The sequence below is a fragment of the Hyperolius riggenbachi genome, chromosome 10, assembly GCF_040937935.1.
Source record: "Hyperolius riggenbachi isolate aHypRig1 chromosome 10, aHypRig1.pri, whole genome shotgun sequence".
NCBI lineage: Eukaryota > Metazoa > Chordata > Amphibia > Anura > Hyperoliidae > Hyperolius > Hyperolius riggenbachi.
The window spans coordinates 45,228,874-45,247,738 of NC_090655.1; the positions used below are offsets into that span (position 1 = coordinate 45,228,874).

At 41.6% G+C, this 18,865-nt stretch overlaps 1 gene segment (V, D, J or C); it reads left to right on the forward strand.

The window, feature by feature from the left end:
- The first annotated feature begins 1,519 nt into the window (after nt 1–1,519).
- On the forward strand, nt 1,520–6,375 carry LOC137535944 (T cell receptor beta variable 12-4-like). The segment is given in 3 exon segments: nt 1,520–1,557; nt 2,630–2,697; nt 5,755–6,375. Coding segments are annotated over 2 exon segments (381 nt in total).
- Nucleotides 6,376–18,865: the final 12,490 nt, after the last annotated feature.

Genomic DNA, 18,865 nt, shown 5'->3' on the forward strand with positions numbered 1-18,865 from the left:
GTGTGTGTGTTTATGTGTGTGTGTGTGTCTGTGTATGTGTGTGTGTGTGTTTACGTGTGTGTGTGTTTATGTGTGTGTGTGTGTGTGCATGCATGTGTGTCTGTGTGTGTTTTTATATGTATGTGCGTGCGTGTTTGTGTGTGTGTGTGTGTGTGTGTGTGCATGTGTGTCTGTGTATGTGTGTGTCTATGTTTGTGTGCGTGTGTACGTGTGTCTGTGTGTTTATGTGTGTGTGTGTATTTATGTGTGCGTGTGTGTGTGTGTTTACGTGTGTGTGTGCGCGTGCGTGTGTGTGTGTATGCATGTGTGTCTGTGTCTGTGTGTGTTTATGTGTATGTGTGTGTGTGTGTGCGTGCGTGCGTGTGTGTGTGTGTGTGTGTGTGTGTGTGTGTGTGTGTGTGTGTGTGTGTGTGTGTGTGTGTGTGTGTGTGAAAATGATGCCTTCCTTTGTAATTTCTCACCCCTCTCAGCCTTTGGTGGTGATGTTGACTCTTGCAGTCATAACTGTGGGTGGAGATAGTAAGCGGCTACACACTCATTGGAGAGAAGAAATATGTGTCTTAAAATCTCAAAAGAAACAGGATGTATAGCACTTTCACTAAGCATCCGTAGCTAATTATAAAACGAGAGCAATAAGGCAGTATTTATTTTATTTTTTTAAGGAAAGAAACATTACTCTACCTTTTAGGTTGCCAATCTCCATTGCAGGATGGATATATTATTCTATTTAGGAAAAATGTGGCCACTCATCTGGCTTTCACTACTAATGTACATCTTTCCATGTAAGTCTGAATGACTAGTAATAATGATAATGATAAAGAAACTCATGTTTTGTTTAAATTACACAGAGTTTTTAGCCAAGTAATAAATGTTAATCACATGTGAGAAAGAACTCGTAGCTCTGAATATTCATATAATGTTATTACCTGGCATACATAAACTGTACCAACTGTCAAAAATGGAGATGATTATTATTATTACTAACATTTTATTATTATTATTATTATTATTATTATTATTATTATTATTATTATTATTATTATTATTATTATTATTATGTATCCTAACTTCTCTTTAGGTTGGTGCCAGTTGGTTACAGTTACTCAACAAGATAAATTGAAAGTAGCAGAGTCTGGAACAACTGTGGAATTCCACTGTCAGCACACAGACAGCAGCAGCCTATCAATGTTCTGGTACCAGCAGAAAGGAGGACAAGGGTTGAAGCTTATGGTCTACTCCACAGGTGCTGGAAGCGATCACCAAATGGAAACTGAATTCAGTTCCTGGACTCTCAGCAGACCTGAAGTCCTCAGCTCCACGCTGACCCTGCACCAGGCCAGTCCCCAGGATTCTGCAGTCTACTTCTGTGCAGTCAGCAAGCACAGTTGCAGATGTCAACGGAGGCACCATCACAGAACTGTAGAACACTGCATGACTGACAGCCAGTGTTATGTCTGCATGATACCTGAAGGGGGAGCTGCTTCATTGTACCATTATCAATTTACATTGGGACCTACAGTATCTCCCAAAAGTGGGTACACCAGTGACCCTTCACAAGTTTGTGCATAGTTTATTACATCTATTCATGGGACAACACTAAAGACAAGGCACTTTGATACAATGTAAAGTAGTCAGCGTACAGAGCCCCATCAAGATAACTCAACACACAGACATTGATGTCTAAACCGCTGGCAACAAAAGATAGTACACCCCTAAATTAATAATGTCAATATTGTGCTTAAAGTGGACCGGAACTCTTGCACAAGACGGAAAGAAAACATAAAGAAATGCACCGTTTGTATTTAGAGAGTTTAGCCTGTCTAATCCATGCCTCATCTGTGACTAATCTTAAGTGTAATTTGATCTCTCAGCTGAGTCAACTGTCTACCTTGGCAGAGCAGCTGATTTGTAAACACAGGATGTTAACCCTATGTCTGCTTCCATGAACGCAGGAAGTAGACAGGCTGAAGAAGTATTGCAGGATTTGTATCTACTGTAACAAATATTTTTTTTAATGTAAAGACTATTATGCCGTTGATTATCTTTTAGAGCAGAAAGGAAGTTTTGGGTTCAGGTCCACTGTCAATATTTTGGAATAAACCCAAGATGACCCAAACTTACATCAATTTACTACCAAATGAAATTATTAGCCACTTAATTGTTGTCTTATGTATTACTTGTCCCTGACAAGGAGTGTACAACTTAGTGCATAAAATAGTCTATTGTTGAAGCTGGGAAATGAAGTAAATATCAAAAGTACCTGCAATTGGATAAACCGCTTTCTTCTGGATTCTCCAAAATTGAAAGTCACCTCTTTGCAAAGTTAGTTAATCCATAAAGTAAGGAGTGTAAATACAGTTGGGTGTATATTAAGCATGAGGACATGCAATACATTATGATGTAGGAGGGGCAGGAAACAGACATAGTTCATTACTAAAGCATGAGCAGAGAAGCAGCAAGCTACACATACATGAAAGAAGGCAAAAGATTTGTATAAACTACTTAGAAAAAGAGGGGAAATTAAGAAGTGGTTTAGTTATGAAACATTTAGAGTGTATAGAACAGAATCTATAGAAAATTAACTTTCTGTCCTATTTTTCTATAAGTCCTATTTTTTCATGTATTGCAGAACAGTAACCCTCAACATGTACAGAAGTCTTCTTCTGCATCTAGTGCTGGTGGTGAACGTTCTTCCAGGTAAGTGATAAATGCAGAAAAGCTACAGCATATTAATCTTATAGATTGTAACCTCTCACTTATAATGTATCTTGGTGCTGCTGTATATATTGTTGTTATACGACAGATATGGTGCCCATACATTAGTATTGATTTATAAAGCACCAACATATTCCGTGGTGCCGTACAAAGTAAGAAATGAACATAGGGTACATAATAATACAGACAATGGTGTACACCAGTATACAAGATACTGTACATAAATTAGTGACAAATACAAAATACAGAATACAAAATACAGAACGAGAGTGATGATGAAAGTAACACGTTGAATAAAATGTGTCATGATTTCCAAGACACAATTTTTTCGATTAGATAATTTTGTTTAATTATTCCGTTAGATCAAATATTAAGATTTTTCCAACATGTCTGATAGGATTTTTATCGAAAAAATCGGGATAATCGTTCATTTTTCTAGATCGAAAAAAAAAAAATATTTTTGACTTTCATTCGATTCAATCGTTTTGGACAAATAAATTGGAAAATCAAACGTTCTTATTGTACCGTGTATGGGCACCACGAGGTTGATTCACAAAACGTACTTCCTGAATCTTACCTTAATTGTTAACTCACCATGTATCTCTCCATTTGTTTCATTATTTACATATCTTTACCTGAATTAACTTCTGATTTGTCTTTCCTCATCTGACCTAACTCATAACTTATCTCACCTTCTCTGACCTAACTCATAACTTATCTCACCTCTTCTGACTTAACTCATGACTTGTCTCTCCTTATCTGACTTAACTCATGACTTGTCTCTCCATAACTAACTTAACTCATGATTTATCTCTTCTTAGCAGTTTAATTTATCTCAAAAGTCAACTCTCAAATTAACTTGAGTTAAAAAAAATACTGTGAGATAATTAAAGAGAAAATCTTTGTGAATTAGCCCATTTATGTGCTCATCACTGTCACTGATAATGGCCTCAATTCACTAAGCTTATCTCCTGTCTTTGATAATGTTTCTATAGTTATCACCATGGTGATAAGGCATGTAGTATTCAGGAAACATTTTAACTCAGGCAAACCTAAAGTTATCTCTTCTGTCTTTAAGTTAACTCTTCAATCCTTAAAAGAACTCTAGAATTCTAAAGTTAAAGACAGGCTGTTAATTTCCTGCGTGTGAAAATAACTACAGAGAAGGTAACTTCACTACAGAGGAGGTAACTTAAGGAATGAAGAGATAAGATAACTCTCTCACTGTGTGGTGGCAAGTTATCTCTTGCCTTATTATCTCCAGCATGATCTTAGTGAATTGAGGCCAATGTCCTTTGTATTACCTTCATTACTTAAAGGACAATTGAAGTGCAAGCTATATGAAGGCTGCCATGTTTATTTCCTTGTAAGCAATGCCAGTCGCCTGGCAGTCCTGATGATCCTCTGCCTCTAATACTTTTAGCTACCAGGCAACTAGTATTGCCTAAAGGGAAATAAATACGGCAGTCTCTATATACCTCTGACTACAGTTGTCCTTTAGAGGGAAATTCCATGGTTGGGTAGTGTACAGGTTAAAGACACCTTTGACATAGGAGACCAGGGTTTGATTCCTGACTGCAGATAGTTACCTATTCAGTACGGAGTCCTCGGGCAAGACTCCCTAACTCTCCAGGGTGGCCCACTTAGAGCAGCTGCAGCTCTTGAGAACTTTGAGAGTACAACAGGAGAAAAGTACTTATTATTGGTAGTAAACATTTTTTTCAGCTGGATTGGTCCATTTTTATGTGCGTATAACGCACAGCCAATCACACAGTGTTTGTTTAGAAAATTGTAGAAGTGTAAGATTTTTCTATCAGCCAGTGCATTAGTCCAAGGCCCATATGCAATTAACTTGTTCTCATTAGATTTTTCCAAGGTGATATTTTAAAAAATTGTCAATAAAATACATTTTAAACCACTAGCAAGCAAGCAAATACTCAAAATAATTGATAGCACTTTTCACCTACTTTCTAGAACTTTTTCAGTTGCAAAGTGCTGAAATGTTTTTTAAAATAGAAAATGGAAAATGATCACCTAGGAGAAAACGCAGGTGAAAAGGTTAATTGCATATGGGCCCAATTGTTAAAAAATAATCAAGAAAGTCCCCTGTTCTCTGCAGCTAATTATTCCTGCTCTGGCAGCTAGGCAGCAGTTTCTGGACAATTTTGTGTCAGCAGTAAGTACTCTAATCAAAGTGTACAAAGTTTTGTTACCACGGTGACAAAAAGAGCACTTTGAGCTTGCAACCTAAAATTCATTACTAGTTGCATATTGAAACACAGACATCGTTTCTAATAACTACATTATAAACATTCTAGTACAATCTCTCTTTTATGAAAAGGGTTGAAAAATGGGAACAGAATAAAAAAAACAAAAAACATGGAGTAGGGAAAAAAATATTTTTTTTCACATTAAAAGATTATTTATTTATTATTGTATTCATAAAGCGCCAACATATTACATTAAGGTTACAGACAATATTTAAGGGTGACATACAGTGATAAGACAATACAGGAATAAAGAAAAACCAGATCACGCAGCACAGTATGAGTACAAGGTAATGCTTAGTCAGTCACTGGATGGGAGCATGGAGATTAGGCAAGTTGAGTTCACTCAAATGCATAGCATGGGTGCACAGTAATGAAGGTACGTGAACAGGTAGGAGACATAAGGAGGAGGACCCAGCCAAAAGGCTTACAATCTAGAGGGAGAGGTAGGGACACGAAAGGTAGGAGACTAGAGTTCAGCTGCAGGTTTAGAGCACTAGTGAGGGGGAGGGGAAGTCGAAGTAAAAGGTATGTTTTGAGGGGGAAACCCTAATGGGGGGAAAGTAGGGAGTCACAGAGTATTGGAGCAGCTCTTGAGAAGTCCTGGAGGCATGCATGGTGTGCATTAAAAGATGGAATAACATGAACAAAATTGATTCTGATAAAACTATATTCGAACTACATTAGAACTCTACCTTTTTTCTTTAATTTTAAAAAAAGGCATTTTAAAAATTCAGGAGGGGTGTCATGTGAATAACATTTATTATTCCAGGTCTCTGCCAGGAGGTGAAAGTCGACCAAGGTCTCCAGCTTCTAGTGGTAGAGAAAGGGCAGCGTGCAGAGCTTTCCTGTAAGCATTACAGTGAGAGCAATTATGTAATGAGCTGGTATCAGCAGAAAACAGGACAAGGGCTCCAGCTCATGGTGTATTCTACCGATGCAGACAGTGGTGATCCAGAACCAACGTACAAGGCATGGACTTTCAAGCGACCTCATCTCCTGGATTCTACACTGACCCTTGCAATGACAGACACTGGAGATTCTGCCGTGTACTTCTGTGCTGTCAGTAGGCACAGCCACAGACAGAAAGCCATCTGCTAGCATAAAACCTGACAGTCATCATGGAACAGTTATGCAGATAATGTTCGCAGCTATTTACAGATTAGCCTGAAGGGGGAGCAATTTTTTTCTCAGCCTGCCCATACCCTCAGACCTTTTTATCAGTGTTACTTGTGATTTTTCGCATCGAAAATATTATTTTTGATTTAGGGAAATTTTTTGCAAAAATAGCTTGTATGTTCACGTTTTTTGCAAAAACGTAAAAATTCGTTGTTACTGTGAAAAGCGTGAAAACACGGAAAATATATTTTTACCGCAAAAGAATCTAAATTTTTGACTGGAAAATGTGGGAAAAGTGCAAAAATGCGAAAAATAACAGAACTTATTTTCGATGGCATTTTTCCTTGAAAATCTAAACATGATTTTTTTTTTCAAATATTACTGCCAAAAGAATATTGGCATTTTCGCTCATCACTGCTTTTTATAAAGGCTCAGAATGTTATAAAAGTAAACAGAAAAAAAAAAACTCAGATTAACATGATGGCCCATATTTTTTTTTCATTTAAAAAAATGGTAATTGCCAACACTTCACATGCTATTTTTGTCTGCTTTAGCAGTCAACGGGCCTGATGCAATGCACTTTATCTCCTAAGATTTCTCCTAGGAGATAATTTTTCATCTTCAATTTAAATAAATTGTTAGCACTTTGCAATTAAACAAATACCAAAAAGTAGGTAAGAAATACTGACAAAATTATTCTGAGTATGTTCTTGCTTGCTGGTGGCTTAAAAGGCATTTTAAAGTGAACCTAAAGGCAACAAAAAAAAATGAGATTAACTCACCTGGGGCTTCCCTCAGCCCCCTGCAGATGATCGGTGCCCTCGCAGCCCCGCTCCGATGGCCCAGGACCCGCCGGTGAACACTTCCGGTTTGGCCGTCATCGCCCGACAGGCATGGGAACACGAGTGATTGTTCGCGTTCCCAGCCTGTATATCGCCCCATATGCTGCTATTGCGGCCTCCTGATGTCAAGATGTCAAGTCCTCCCCCAGGACTTGACATCTTTCGGCGTTAGGCGATCCTGGGGTAGCCACTCTGGGGCCATCGATCAGCTTTAGGCGATCACAGCGTTATTAGGTGGAAACATGAACTGTCAGGAAATTCTGGTGGATCATCTTGGACCCGCTCATGTCCAAGATGGAGGCCTTGGCAGAGAGAGTTAATTTACCTCTTTAAGGACCACAGGCTTGTCAGGCTATTTTTTACAATTCATCACACCGCAGCTTTAACAGTGTGCTGCACAGCCATACAACGTAGCACACAAATCAATCTGTACCCCTTTTCTGTTCACCAACAGAGCTTTCTGTTGGTGGGCTCTGATCGCTGCTGCAGGCTTTTTTTTAAAATTAATTTATTTGTTATTTTATTTTAAATAAAATGGTCTATTTAAAAAAATTCCCTCCCCTCTCCCTTCCTCCCCGAGGTCTAATCAGGGCGATCCTCTCCCACCCAGTAGATCGCCCTGGGTAGATCGCAGCACTGTAAAACCTAAACAAACAGCGGTTTCTTTTTTTTTTTTTTACTGTTTACAGAGCTCCACTCCATCACTTAAGCAGGAATGCACACGCATTTGTGCCCACGATCCCTGCTAATCTTCTCCCCCAGGACTTCACAGCTTTCGGCATTAGGCGGTCCTGGGGGAGCCACTCTGGGGCAGTTAATCGGCTTTAGGCGGTCACAGAGTGGTTATAGCGTTATTAGGTGGAAACATGAACTGTCAGGAAATTCTGGTGGATCATCTTGGACCCGCTCATGTCCAAGATGGAGGCCTTGGCAGAGAGAGTTAATGTACCTGTTTAATGTCCTCTTCCATTGGCACTCCATCACCTGGACACTTCCTACTTCACAGAGCCCACTACCCACATCTCAGACACTATTGGGTACAGTTTCACTTCTTGCAAAACTGCTCCCTCATGCTTACTGGTGGGTCCATTACCAGATCACTATTGTGCTCCTGAAGTGAGCCGGATATACTTGAGCAGGATATACTTGAGTTGCTCACTGAACTCATTGCAAGGCGTGTGATCAGTTTAATCACATGATAGTTTTAAAAAGGTGTGCACACACGCAAATGACTGTCTCCCACAGGTACTGGGACTCGATCCCTCGGCCAACGGCTTAGGGCCAAGTTCTGTTTAGATTCATCGCTAGCCTGGAAGTATCATGTTCTGTTGCCAGGAAGGGGGTTGAGGCACAATGGCACACTGCATGATCGAGCGACAGTGGTGAAAGAGGACAATGGGTGCAGCCAAGATGATCTGAGGTTCTGTATCTCTTGGCAACGCACTTTACGATGCTTAAAGCTCTGATTCACTATGATCATTTCCTGCATCAACACATGATCCTGACCCGAAAATCAGAGCCTTATGCCTGGTACACATCATGCAATTTCCTGTCAGATCCACAGGTCAAATCAATAATTTCAAAAAGGTCCGATCTGACTTCCTATTGTTTTTCTGATCGATTTTCCGATCATTTCAATTCAAAATTGATTAAAAAAAATGATCGAAAATCAGATTGGACGTCAATTTGACCCGTCTATCTCACAGTAAATTGCATGGTGTGTACCAGGCATTATAGACCTACCAACTGATTAAGCTGATTATATACTCCTTCATGAGTTCTGTCACATATTAGAAATTCTTCTATTGCACTAATTCTTTTTTTAATTCCAGTGAACCCACATCTGCCAATCACAGCTGCCTTTAATAAAAAAAAAAATAAAAAGTTTGAGTATTTTCCACTACTTTCTTACTTGCCTATCGACACCCTCCTGCTATGCAATTTCCATGGGCATAGCAATCACCCCTGTGTCCCCCTGCCAGCGGGGCCCAGAGGCTTTGGGGGCCTCTTTACCTCCCACTCCTCAACCTCAAGTGGAGCCAATTAGCAAAGAGACCTCCCCCTTTACTCCCAAAAACTGTTTGCAGGAGTGTGTGTAATTTTTTTCCTGCTTCCAGACGCTGCTTCACAGCAGAACCCTCTCTGCTGCCATTTGTCAGCTCTCAATCACATGGGGTTTGGGGACAAAGGGGACCCCATGTTATCATTTTTGCAGGGGGGGGGGCTATTAAGTCTAGTTACGCCCCTGGTAAAAACACAATGTAAACAGCTGGGGAGGGGTCTGTGTGTTCAACCAATGCTGAGCTACAGTTATTTGGAAACTGAAAGCATTGGTATCTCTGGTATCTCAGAGTCAAACCTCTCTCAATGTAAAATAGGAAGCAAGGTCAACATTTCAGGTTCTTAGCAGAGGAACCAGGAGACAGACGGGTGGGGCCTTCACCAGAACATTCCTGGTCATATTTAGATGAGATAAAAATCAAGTTTGCTTAGGTGAATACATTCAGAAGAGGTTATTAGCAGAATTTCATGACTGATGATCTCCTGGGCTGGGAATGACTCTCATGTGTGTGTACATTGTATATACAATGGAAATATAGTATATTGATCCAAGCTTATGTTCTGTCCCAGAAACTCTCCAATCCTCATGAAGAAAATGAAAAAGTTCCTCTCTTTGACTGCTATTATCAGCTTTCTACAAGGTAAGGACTTCTCAGCCTGCTGATGTTTCCAATGCTGGTAGTGTTTTGTAACAGTAAGATACTAGCACTAGTAATATTAATAGAAAGTAGTAGTTGCAATTATAGTGATGACAATGCTACTCAGAACCATTTTTAAATGCAAATTTTTACCAAAGTCATCTGTACATTGAAAATGCTATTTTCGTGTTGAGAAAATATCCCAAAATTGTGAGAAAATATTCCAAAAGTGTATTTTTCACAAAATGGTCAAAATAAAAAAAATGTTCCTGTTGATGCAAAAAAATTTCAAAAACACCAAAAAAAAATGCATTACTGTGCAAATTTGTGAAAAGTGCAAAGAACATTTATTTTTTTTGAAAAAATTCACAAAAAAATTGAGAAAAATCACAAACTTATTACAAAACGATTTTGGATGGCATTTTCACTCAAAAGTCATATTTTATATAATTTTCATAACAATCAACGCGGAAAGAATATCAGCATTTTTGTTTATGACTGCTCAGAACATTTAATTTTATTTAAATTTTGAAAACTAGAAAATAAGTAGGATAGATAGATAGATAGATAGATAGATAGATAGATAGATAGATAAATACTGTAGATACACTGACTGGATATTGTACTGGTGACCTGGATTTGAATCTAGGCTCTTCCTGTTTACTAAGCCAGCACCTATTCAGTAAATAGACCTTGGACAAGACTCCCTAACACTGCCACTGCCTACTGAGAACGTCCCAGTGGCCGCATCTCTGGTGCTTCTAGTCCACCAAGAGAAAAGTGCAATAGAAATGTTCTGTGTCTTGTCTTGTCTAGATAGACAGATTAATTGTTTTCAGGAACCAGATTTCTCAAATACTTCAGAGATATTCATGGTACGACTTCACAGTGACAATTAACCTTGTCAAAATCTATATAATAATCATGCTGTAACTGCACAAAATAAAATAAATTTGAAAAGAATCTAAAGTTCCTAGTGGCAATATATTTAAAAATTGCACAAAGCTCTTTGTGCATAGCTAGCTAAAAATGATATATATATATATATATATATATACAAGCCTGTTCTGGACTAATTTAATACATCGGTCAAAGACAATATAGGGCACATTAAACACTGAACTGTTCCGGTTAGTTATCTCTCCCTATGGTGACATTTTGCTTTCCCAGCTGAGAATATCACTTTACTGAGAAACATGAATAACTTTGGAATTATCCTGTAAATACAAGTGTTTGAAATCCAGCTGTGTGTCTTCGGTAGGTTACAGATCGGTGGAAGTGAAGCAGGATGGAGGCCTCGTTGTGGTGCGGGCTGGAAACCCGGCTGTGCTTAACTGCAGTCAGGACGAGAGTTCTTTCTACAACATGTTCTGGTACCAACAGAAGCCTGGAGAGGGGCTGAAGCTGATGATCTTGTCAATCAATGCTGGAGAGGAGAACATGGAAGATGACTTTAAAGACAGATGGAGCCTGAAGAGACCTACAGTTTTCGAGTCATCTCTATATTTGCAGACACCAGCCAGGGATGATTCAGCCACTTATTTCTGTGCTGCAAGCTTGCACAGTTTGTGATCACAGCCCAGGACCTAGCAGTAAACAGGGTGTGTATTGTTTCAGTAGGGGGCGCTGGTTGACACCTCTGCACTCTTGTCTTGTGTAGGGCACAGATGTGCAGGAAATTAACTGATGAGTGGCATTAACCCTTTCTGAAATGAAGTGAACATATTCAGAAGTTCACTGCTTGGCTAACTGCCGGGTTCTTCTGATCTAAAGAGCAAAGTTTTCATGTTTAGTACCAACAGAGGTGGGTAAAAGTAATTTGATTCACCTTGTAATAGTTTTTTTTTACAAAAACAGAGTATATCTATTTTTTTTTTTTTTTGTATTTCACAAAAAAGTCAGTAGGTATGAGTGAAACATGTGTACATGTCAAAAGAGGGAAAAGCACTTTCTACATACTGTAAGTTGTTAGCTGCACAATGGACCTTTGTTACTCATTTTCCTTCTACACTGCAAGCATGATTTGACAGGTCCACTTCTCCACTTAAAGTGGTCTGAAACTCTGACATAACATTCAATAAAATATGTTTTCCTACTTTGTATTACTCATACAGTTATCATATTTGCTTTTGTGCACAAGTAATATTGTCTGTCTACAAATTACAAGTTTCCAAAGTGTAGTTTATCTTGCCCTGAACGCTGCCATTGCATTTTATGCCAGCTGCTTTTTATTATATATTAAAATCTTGTAATGAGATGTTCTAAACTGTGTGTGTGTCTGAAGCAGAGAGAGCTTCACAGAGAATGTTTTCAGTTGTTACACTGTGTTTACACACGATGTAACAACATTGGAATGTAAACAAAGATACTGTTATCTCCAGCCTGGATGCGGATTTGAATAGCAGGACAAAGTGCTTTGTTTAACCATTTCAGTGATGTTCTGCTATAATTTTTTTTCTGGGATAGTAGCTTTAACCTCCTTAGCGGTAACCCCGTGCTACGTATGGGGTAGCCGCTGCAGGGGATCACATGGCCCAGGATGATTTTTTTTTATTGTTGCTATACACTTTAGCTAGCGGTTTGCTAGCTAAGCAGATGCTCAAAGTTGCTCCAGTCCCCCACGATCGCCCACAATAGCTTCCGGTATACATACCCCCCAGAATTTCCACGCCGGTGCAGCCACCCAATCGGCTCCAGGCTTTGCGATGGCGGCAATCGGGATTGCGGATGACGTCATGACGTCGATGACGTCATGATGTCATCTCCGATCGTCGCCGCAGCAACGCCGGAAGCCGATCAGGAAACTTCACTTTTCGTGGGATCATGGCGAGGTACGTTTAGCCGGCGGCGATCGGCGGCCATGGGGGGGGGGGGGGGACCGGAGCAACTTTGGACATATGCTTAGCTAGCGAAATGCTAGCTTGTATTTTTGAGTGTTTGCATTTTTCACAAAAAATCGATATTTTACACTGAAAAGTGCAAAAACTCAGAAAAATGATATTTTTACCGCCAAAAACAATTTGCCCAAAAATTTTACAAAAAAATGTGCGAAAAGCACAAAAACACTAAAAATAACAAAGCTTATTTTTGATGGCATTTTCTCTTTAAAATCAAATTTAAGGAGAGCCTGAGGTGGGCTCATTAAAAAAAAAGTAGGCTACCTGATTCAGGGGGCTGGGTGGATCAGTTAGCCACAAAAACTGCCACTCCCCGCCACTCCTGTGGGCAGAACTAGCCCACTTTCACTTTCTTGAACCTCTGGGTCACTACATGCAAGGAAAGACTGTGTATCTCTCATAGTGTGCAGGGAGGCGGAGGAGTGGCAGGAGGCACGGCCAGGGACAGAGAGTTGCCCAATGGCAGCTCTGGAAACCCTGCAGGAATGCCCCTGGCGGGCGTTTTAAAAAGGGAATCCCTCTACTGTAGGTTTACCACCGAGATAGCGACAAATATTGTCGCTAATCTCAGGGGGGGCTATAGCCCGGCAGTAGGGGGGCAGAGAGTGGCAGAGTGAAGACACAGAGGCATGTCATGAGGCAGAGAACATACCTCTGTGTCCCAACTGCCCCCCATGGGACCGCCTCGGGTTCTCTTTAACATTATTTTTGCAAAAAATTAATGCACCAACTTTCCTCTGTAAGGCCCCAATGCATGTCATATGATATGGACACCTTAAGAAGAAATGCTGGTGCACTGCTGCTCTTATAAGGGCCCAGAGTAACAGGCAGGCCACACTCGGGGGCTTGTGCCATCATGTGTTTGTTTAGAATGGGGTCCCACAATTTTCACAGGGGTGCTGCTACCATGGAGCCTATTTACGCTCCTGCTGGAGAGCCCAACCCTGTACATCAAGAGTCCAACAAGGGTTAATCCAGTCATACAAAATTACAAACCTGGTACTCAACCTAGAAAAGTGGTTTACAACAGTGGTGCTTGGATACCTCTTTTTGATATCCGGGTTGTTCCAGATAGCAAAAAATCTTGATAAATCCAGATATCCGAATTCGAACCGTTCAGAAATCCGAGTCGATCCAGCTATCCGAACCCATTATCTGGAAATCTGGTCTCCGAACTGAAATCCGGAACTGGCCTTTAAATTGCTTCCAAAACGTCTTTTATGGTAAATGATGCATGAAGCATTATGGGTTTTTTAAAGAAAAACAGCAATTGTTTATGTGGGGAGGTATAATACAAAAAAAAAAAACAAACATCAGGAGGTTCAAGACAGCGATCGTGCAGCCCACATTGTGTCCAATGCACAACTGGGACATCACAGTTTTTTAGCCCAGACATCTCAAAAAAAAAATACAGCTATTGTAGTGGCGTAATAGCTGGTGGCAGACTGGCAGCAGATTGTAGTGGCGTAATAGCTGGTGGCAGACTGGCAGCAGAAGATTTGTTCTGTGTGGACGCTGGCGGTGGGTAGAGATCTCTGTTGTAGAGCTGGTGGTGGCCTGCTCATCCACCATCAGCTCCATCACAGACTCGGCATCTTTCTCCTCCAATGTGCGCCGACGACCCTGCTGGAAAATGGCTGCTACAAGCTGCTGCACCTCTGCAGCGTGACTCCACCTAACAGATGGGCGCCCAGTGCGTCCATGGCCAGTGGCTAGCGGCAGAATGGACACTGACGCAGCAAAACAGCCGACGGTGGTGGCAATGCTGCTCCCTCTCCTCTTGCCCTTGCTTTTCATGCTGCCCCTCCCCCGGCTGCCAGTGCCAGCAGACATGTTACAACTTTATATGTGTCCAAATGAAGTGAGGTACTTGTAATTTATTCAAATTAATAGTAGTAGATAGTGTTGGGCGAACAGTGTTCGCCACTGTTCGGGTTCTGCAGAACATCACCCTGTTCGGGTGATGTTCGCGTTCGGCCGAACACCTGATGGTGTTCAGCCTTTTAAGTTCGGGTTCGCCCCGAACTTCTAATGGCCGCCGAACAGGGCCGAACAGGGCCCCTGTTCGGCCGAACAGGGCCCTGTTCGGCCGAATACGGCCCCCCTATGGGGTCGCAGGCATAAGGGGGGAGCATGCCCCGATCGCGGGGGGGGTCGGAAATTCCCCCCACCCCCTCCGCTAGCGCTCCCCCCTCTGCCCGCTTCCCCATAACAAAGTTTCAAGAAGTACCTGCTGTGTCCGGTGGTAGTGTGGGTGGCTGGCAGTGGGCGGCACTATGCAGTGACTGAATGAGGAGGAGGAGTCCGGAGAGTGACGCGTTGAGGGAGGCCGGGCAGCGGGCGGTTCAGCAGTGAACCGCCCGCTGCCCGGCCTCCCTCAACGCGTCACTCTCCGGACTCCTCCTCCTCATTCAGTCACTGCATAGTGCCGCCCACTGCCAGCCACCCACACTACCACCGGACACAGCAGGTACTTCTTGAAACTTTGTTATGGGGAAGCGGGCAGAGGGGGGAGCGCTAGCGGAGGGGGTGGGGGGAATTTCCGACCCCCCCCCGCGATCGGGGCATGCTCCCCCCTTATGCCTGCGACCCCATAGGGCCCCCAAAAGCTGGATGTTCGGAAAGTTCGGGGTTCGGCCCGAACATGCCGAACATCTCGGCCATGTTCGGCGAAATTTCCCGAACCCGAACATCCAGGTGTTCGCCCATCACTAGTAGATAGTAGCAGCAGTAAAACTTCAACTAACGGAGTGACAGCAGAGTAGCACACACTGACACACTAACTGTCTGTCTAGCTGTCACACTGTAACAGCACTGCAATTAAAGTAAGCTAACTCAATACAAATTAACTATATATAACTGGTAGTAGTAGACTAGTTGTAGTAGTACTAGTAGAACTTCAACTGATGGAGTGACAGGAGCACACATTAACTGTCTATCTGTCACACACTGACTGACTCTAACAGCAGCACTGCAGTAACTATCTATAGTAAATGAAGCTAACATAGTAGTAGTACTCTCTCTAACAACTAACTACACACAATATAAGACTAGTAGTAGTACAGTAATCCCTAATAATAACCTACAAGCTATACTGTAGCTAAGGCTGGCAACAGGCCTAGCCTGTGCACACAGCAGACCCTAACCTAGCCTAGCATCTGCAGCATTGAGTCTGACTGTCACACTGACTAAAATCAAAATACAAGCTAGCTAACTAAAAAACAATAAAATACCGGTTTAGTACAGGTGTTTAGGAGCAAAAACACTAGGTTTAACACAGTAATACAGCACTTGCTTAGCCAACAGCACTGGAGATGTCTCTCAGTGAGCAAGCACAAGCAAGGACGAGATTCTCATCATGGCGCCCGCCTTATATACAGGAGGGGATGACCAGGGTTCCCTTCTGTGATTGGTTGCTAGGGCTTCGGCTGGGAGCCTTCTGATTGGCTCATTGACGTCATGGACGTCTTCTCCGTGGTTACGCTATCTGAATTGGGTACTCGAACTAGGTATCTGAACAGATTTCCGGATACCTAATACGTATCCGGATTTGCTTGGATAGTGCATTCCAGACTTACTCAGCTATCTGGAATCCATACCCGAGTTCGGATACCAGAAAAACGGGCAGATATGGGTATTTCGGGTATCTGGAATCTGGATGAGCATCCCTGCTTTACAATTCCAATCTTATTGTCAGGGTGTAATACATAAACATTTTGATGTGAGACCTTTATCAAGTACTTGCTGTGCCAATTATTACAATGGACACTCAGTTGAGACATATGTACTGCCTTACGGAGTGGGTGACAAGCTGAAGGCACCTCAGTGTGGCAGAAAGTTGTTGTAGAGAAACATTTTATCAGTTGGTTAAAATTATGCAACTTGGTTGATAGTTGTGGGGAAGCCGCTGCTATGAAAAAAGCAAAAATGATAGCATGCATAGCCTGTCTGAGAGCTCAGAAAAATAACTATGCACTTGTCAGTGATCACATGATAGATTTGTAAGGCTCTGATTTGCTGTGATGACTTTCTGCTTCAGCCTATGCAGAAGACTACTGCAGGAACAACATGTGATCCTGAATAGCAAGCTAGTCCTTATGAGTCTAATCACCTGATCAAAGAGGTCACATGATTTTCCATGAGTTCTGCTACAAATTAGGACCTCTTCAATCACACTCTTACACCCAGTCCACCTCCAATGACCCAGCATCTGCCAATCATAGCTGTCTTTTTTTTTATTCAGAAAGTATACAATTAGCCTGCACTACAAGGATTACAGTCCCTCAGTGAGCAGATCAAACATATGGGTGTAGAGATGGTAGGTTTAAGTCATCAAGCCACCACCTTGATTATAATAACTGCATGCTCATGATTATCACTTAGTAACAGATGCATAATATTGATCAACAAGAAAGAAAAAAGTTCCATCAGGCACTGCAATAGATTCAAATGTATTCAATATCCAAGCATAGTCTGAACCACAACATGTGGACTTGCTGTATTCAAGAGTAGGTGCATAAGTCACAAACAACTTGTGCAAGAGTGACAAGAGTAGATATTTCTGGATAAGATAGATGTCCTACCATATCAGAGGTGGGTGGTGGTGAGTGCAGGTAGGTGCTTGCAGAAGAAGTGTGGATTAGCCTCGGAAGAAGCACCACCGTGCAAAACGGCCATTAGGCTACCCGTTTATGCCGTGCACCCACCGCCATCGACCTCTGATATGGTGGTAAGACCTCTATCTCATCCAGTAATATCTACTCTTGTCACTTGGATATTGAACACATTTGAGTCTACTGCAGTGCCTGATGGAACTTGTTTCTTTCTTGATGATAATATTAAAAAAAAAAAAAAAGACAGTTTGGGGTATTTTCCACTACTCTCTCTCTACTACCTTAAGTGTGACTCACATTATGGGCCTCATGCAATTCCCCTTTCACCTGAGTTTTTTCCTAGGTGATATTTTCACAACTTACAAATAAAATGCCTTTTACACCCCCAGCAAGCAAACAAATACTCAAAATAATTGTGACAGTACTTTTTCACTTACTTTTTGGTACTTTTTCCATTGCAAAGTGCTAAAAAGTTGATTTAAATTAAAGATGAAAAATTATCTCCTAGGAAAAAACTCAGGTGAAAAAGTGAATTGCATATGGGCCCATGTCTATTTATGCCCTCCGGTGGTGCAATTTCTGCACTGCAATGTCAATGTGTAAAAGTACTTGGGGGAGTGATCTGCACTCTTATCTAGCTCTGACCCATGATGCTTTTCAGGCAGAAAGTATTACACAGTATCTTTCTTGGGTGTCTCAGAGTTAAGTCTCAGATTTAATGCAGGAAGCAAGGGAAACATTTCTTGGTCCTTCACCAAAACAAGCCTGTTTCTATTAACGCTAGAAAAAAAAAACAGTTTTGAGCAGGCTAATGCCTTCAGGAGAGGTTGTTAGAAAAATTTCATGACCACTGATCTCATGGTTTAGGACAAACGGTCAACATTGTATTAATTCTGTACTGTGAGAGATCGCGGAAAAGCCGCCACATGTGCTACTGAGCAGGCGGCTGATTCCGCATCCAGTGCGGCGGTTTGCACGCGGAATCGTGTGTTTGGTAGCAAGGCAGAATGTGGAAAAGCCGCCGCATGCAACAACAGTAAGGCGGCTGGTTCCGCGTCCAGCGCGGCGGTTTGCACGCGGCAGCGTGTGTCTGGTGTGGCTGAGTCTGTTAGTGCACATAGGCTTAGGAATACACGCGCGCGCGCTGAGAGGCAGAATTCTTATACTAAGCAGGAAGCGTCAGCTGACCACGCCGATCAGCTGACTCCAGAGCAGGATACTATTGGTTGATTAGGGGTGGTGCAGGAGAGCACTACTTCATATATAAGCAATAATACAGATGCGCCAGAAGTATAAAACAGGATAAAATGTTTAAAAGGCAGGGAGGCAAAGGTGGACTTACCTCCCTGGAGCAGACACAAGAAATTGTCGGGTTTTTGACAAAAAATGACGTTTTATTAATATACTCCAATATTCTGCAACGCGTTTCGTGGGTATAACCCACTTCATCAGGCTATAAATAGGAGCAATGGAACACTGTGGGACAGAAGAGATAAAGCCACTAAAAGTTCTGTTGCAATACAATCATGTGGTAGTTTTCTTGTCTTTTCATACATATATATCTATATATACATATAAATCTATATGCAGACCATTAGTGATTATCAGCACACATATAGTCATCTCTAAAAATGTGTGTATACAGTAGGGGGTGGGTCTATGGCCATCTTCCATTAGGTGGAGTGGAATTTCGTGATTATATCATTTACCATA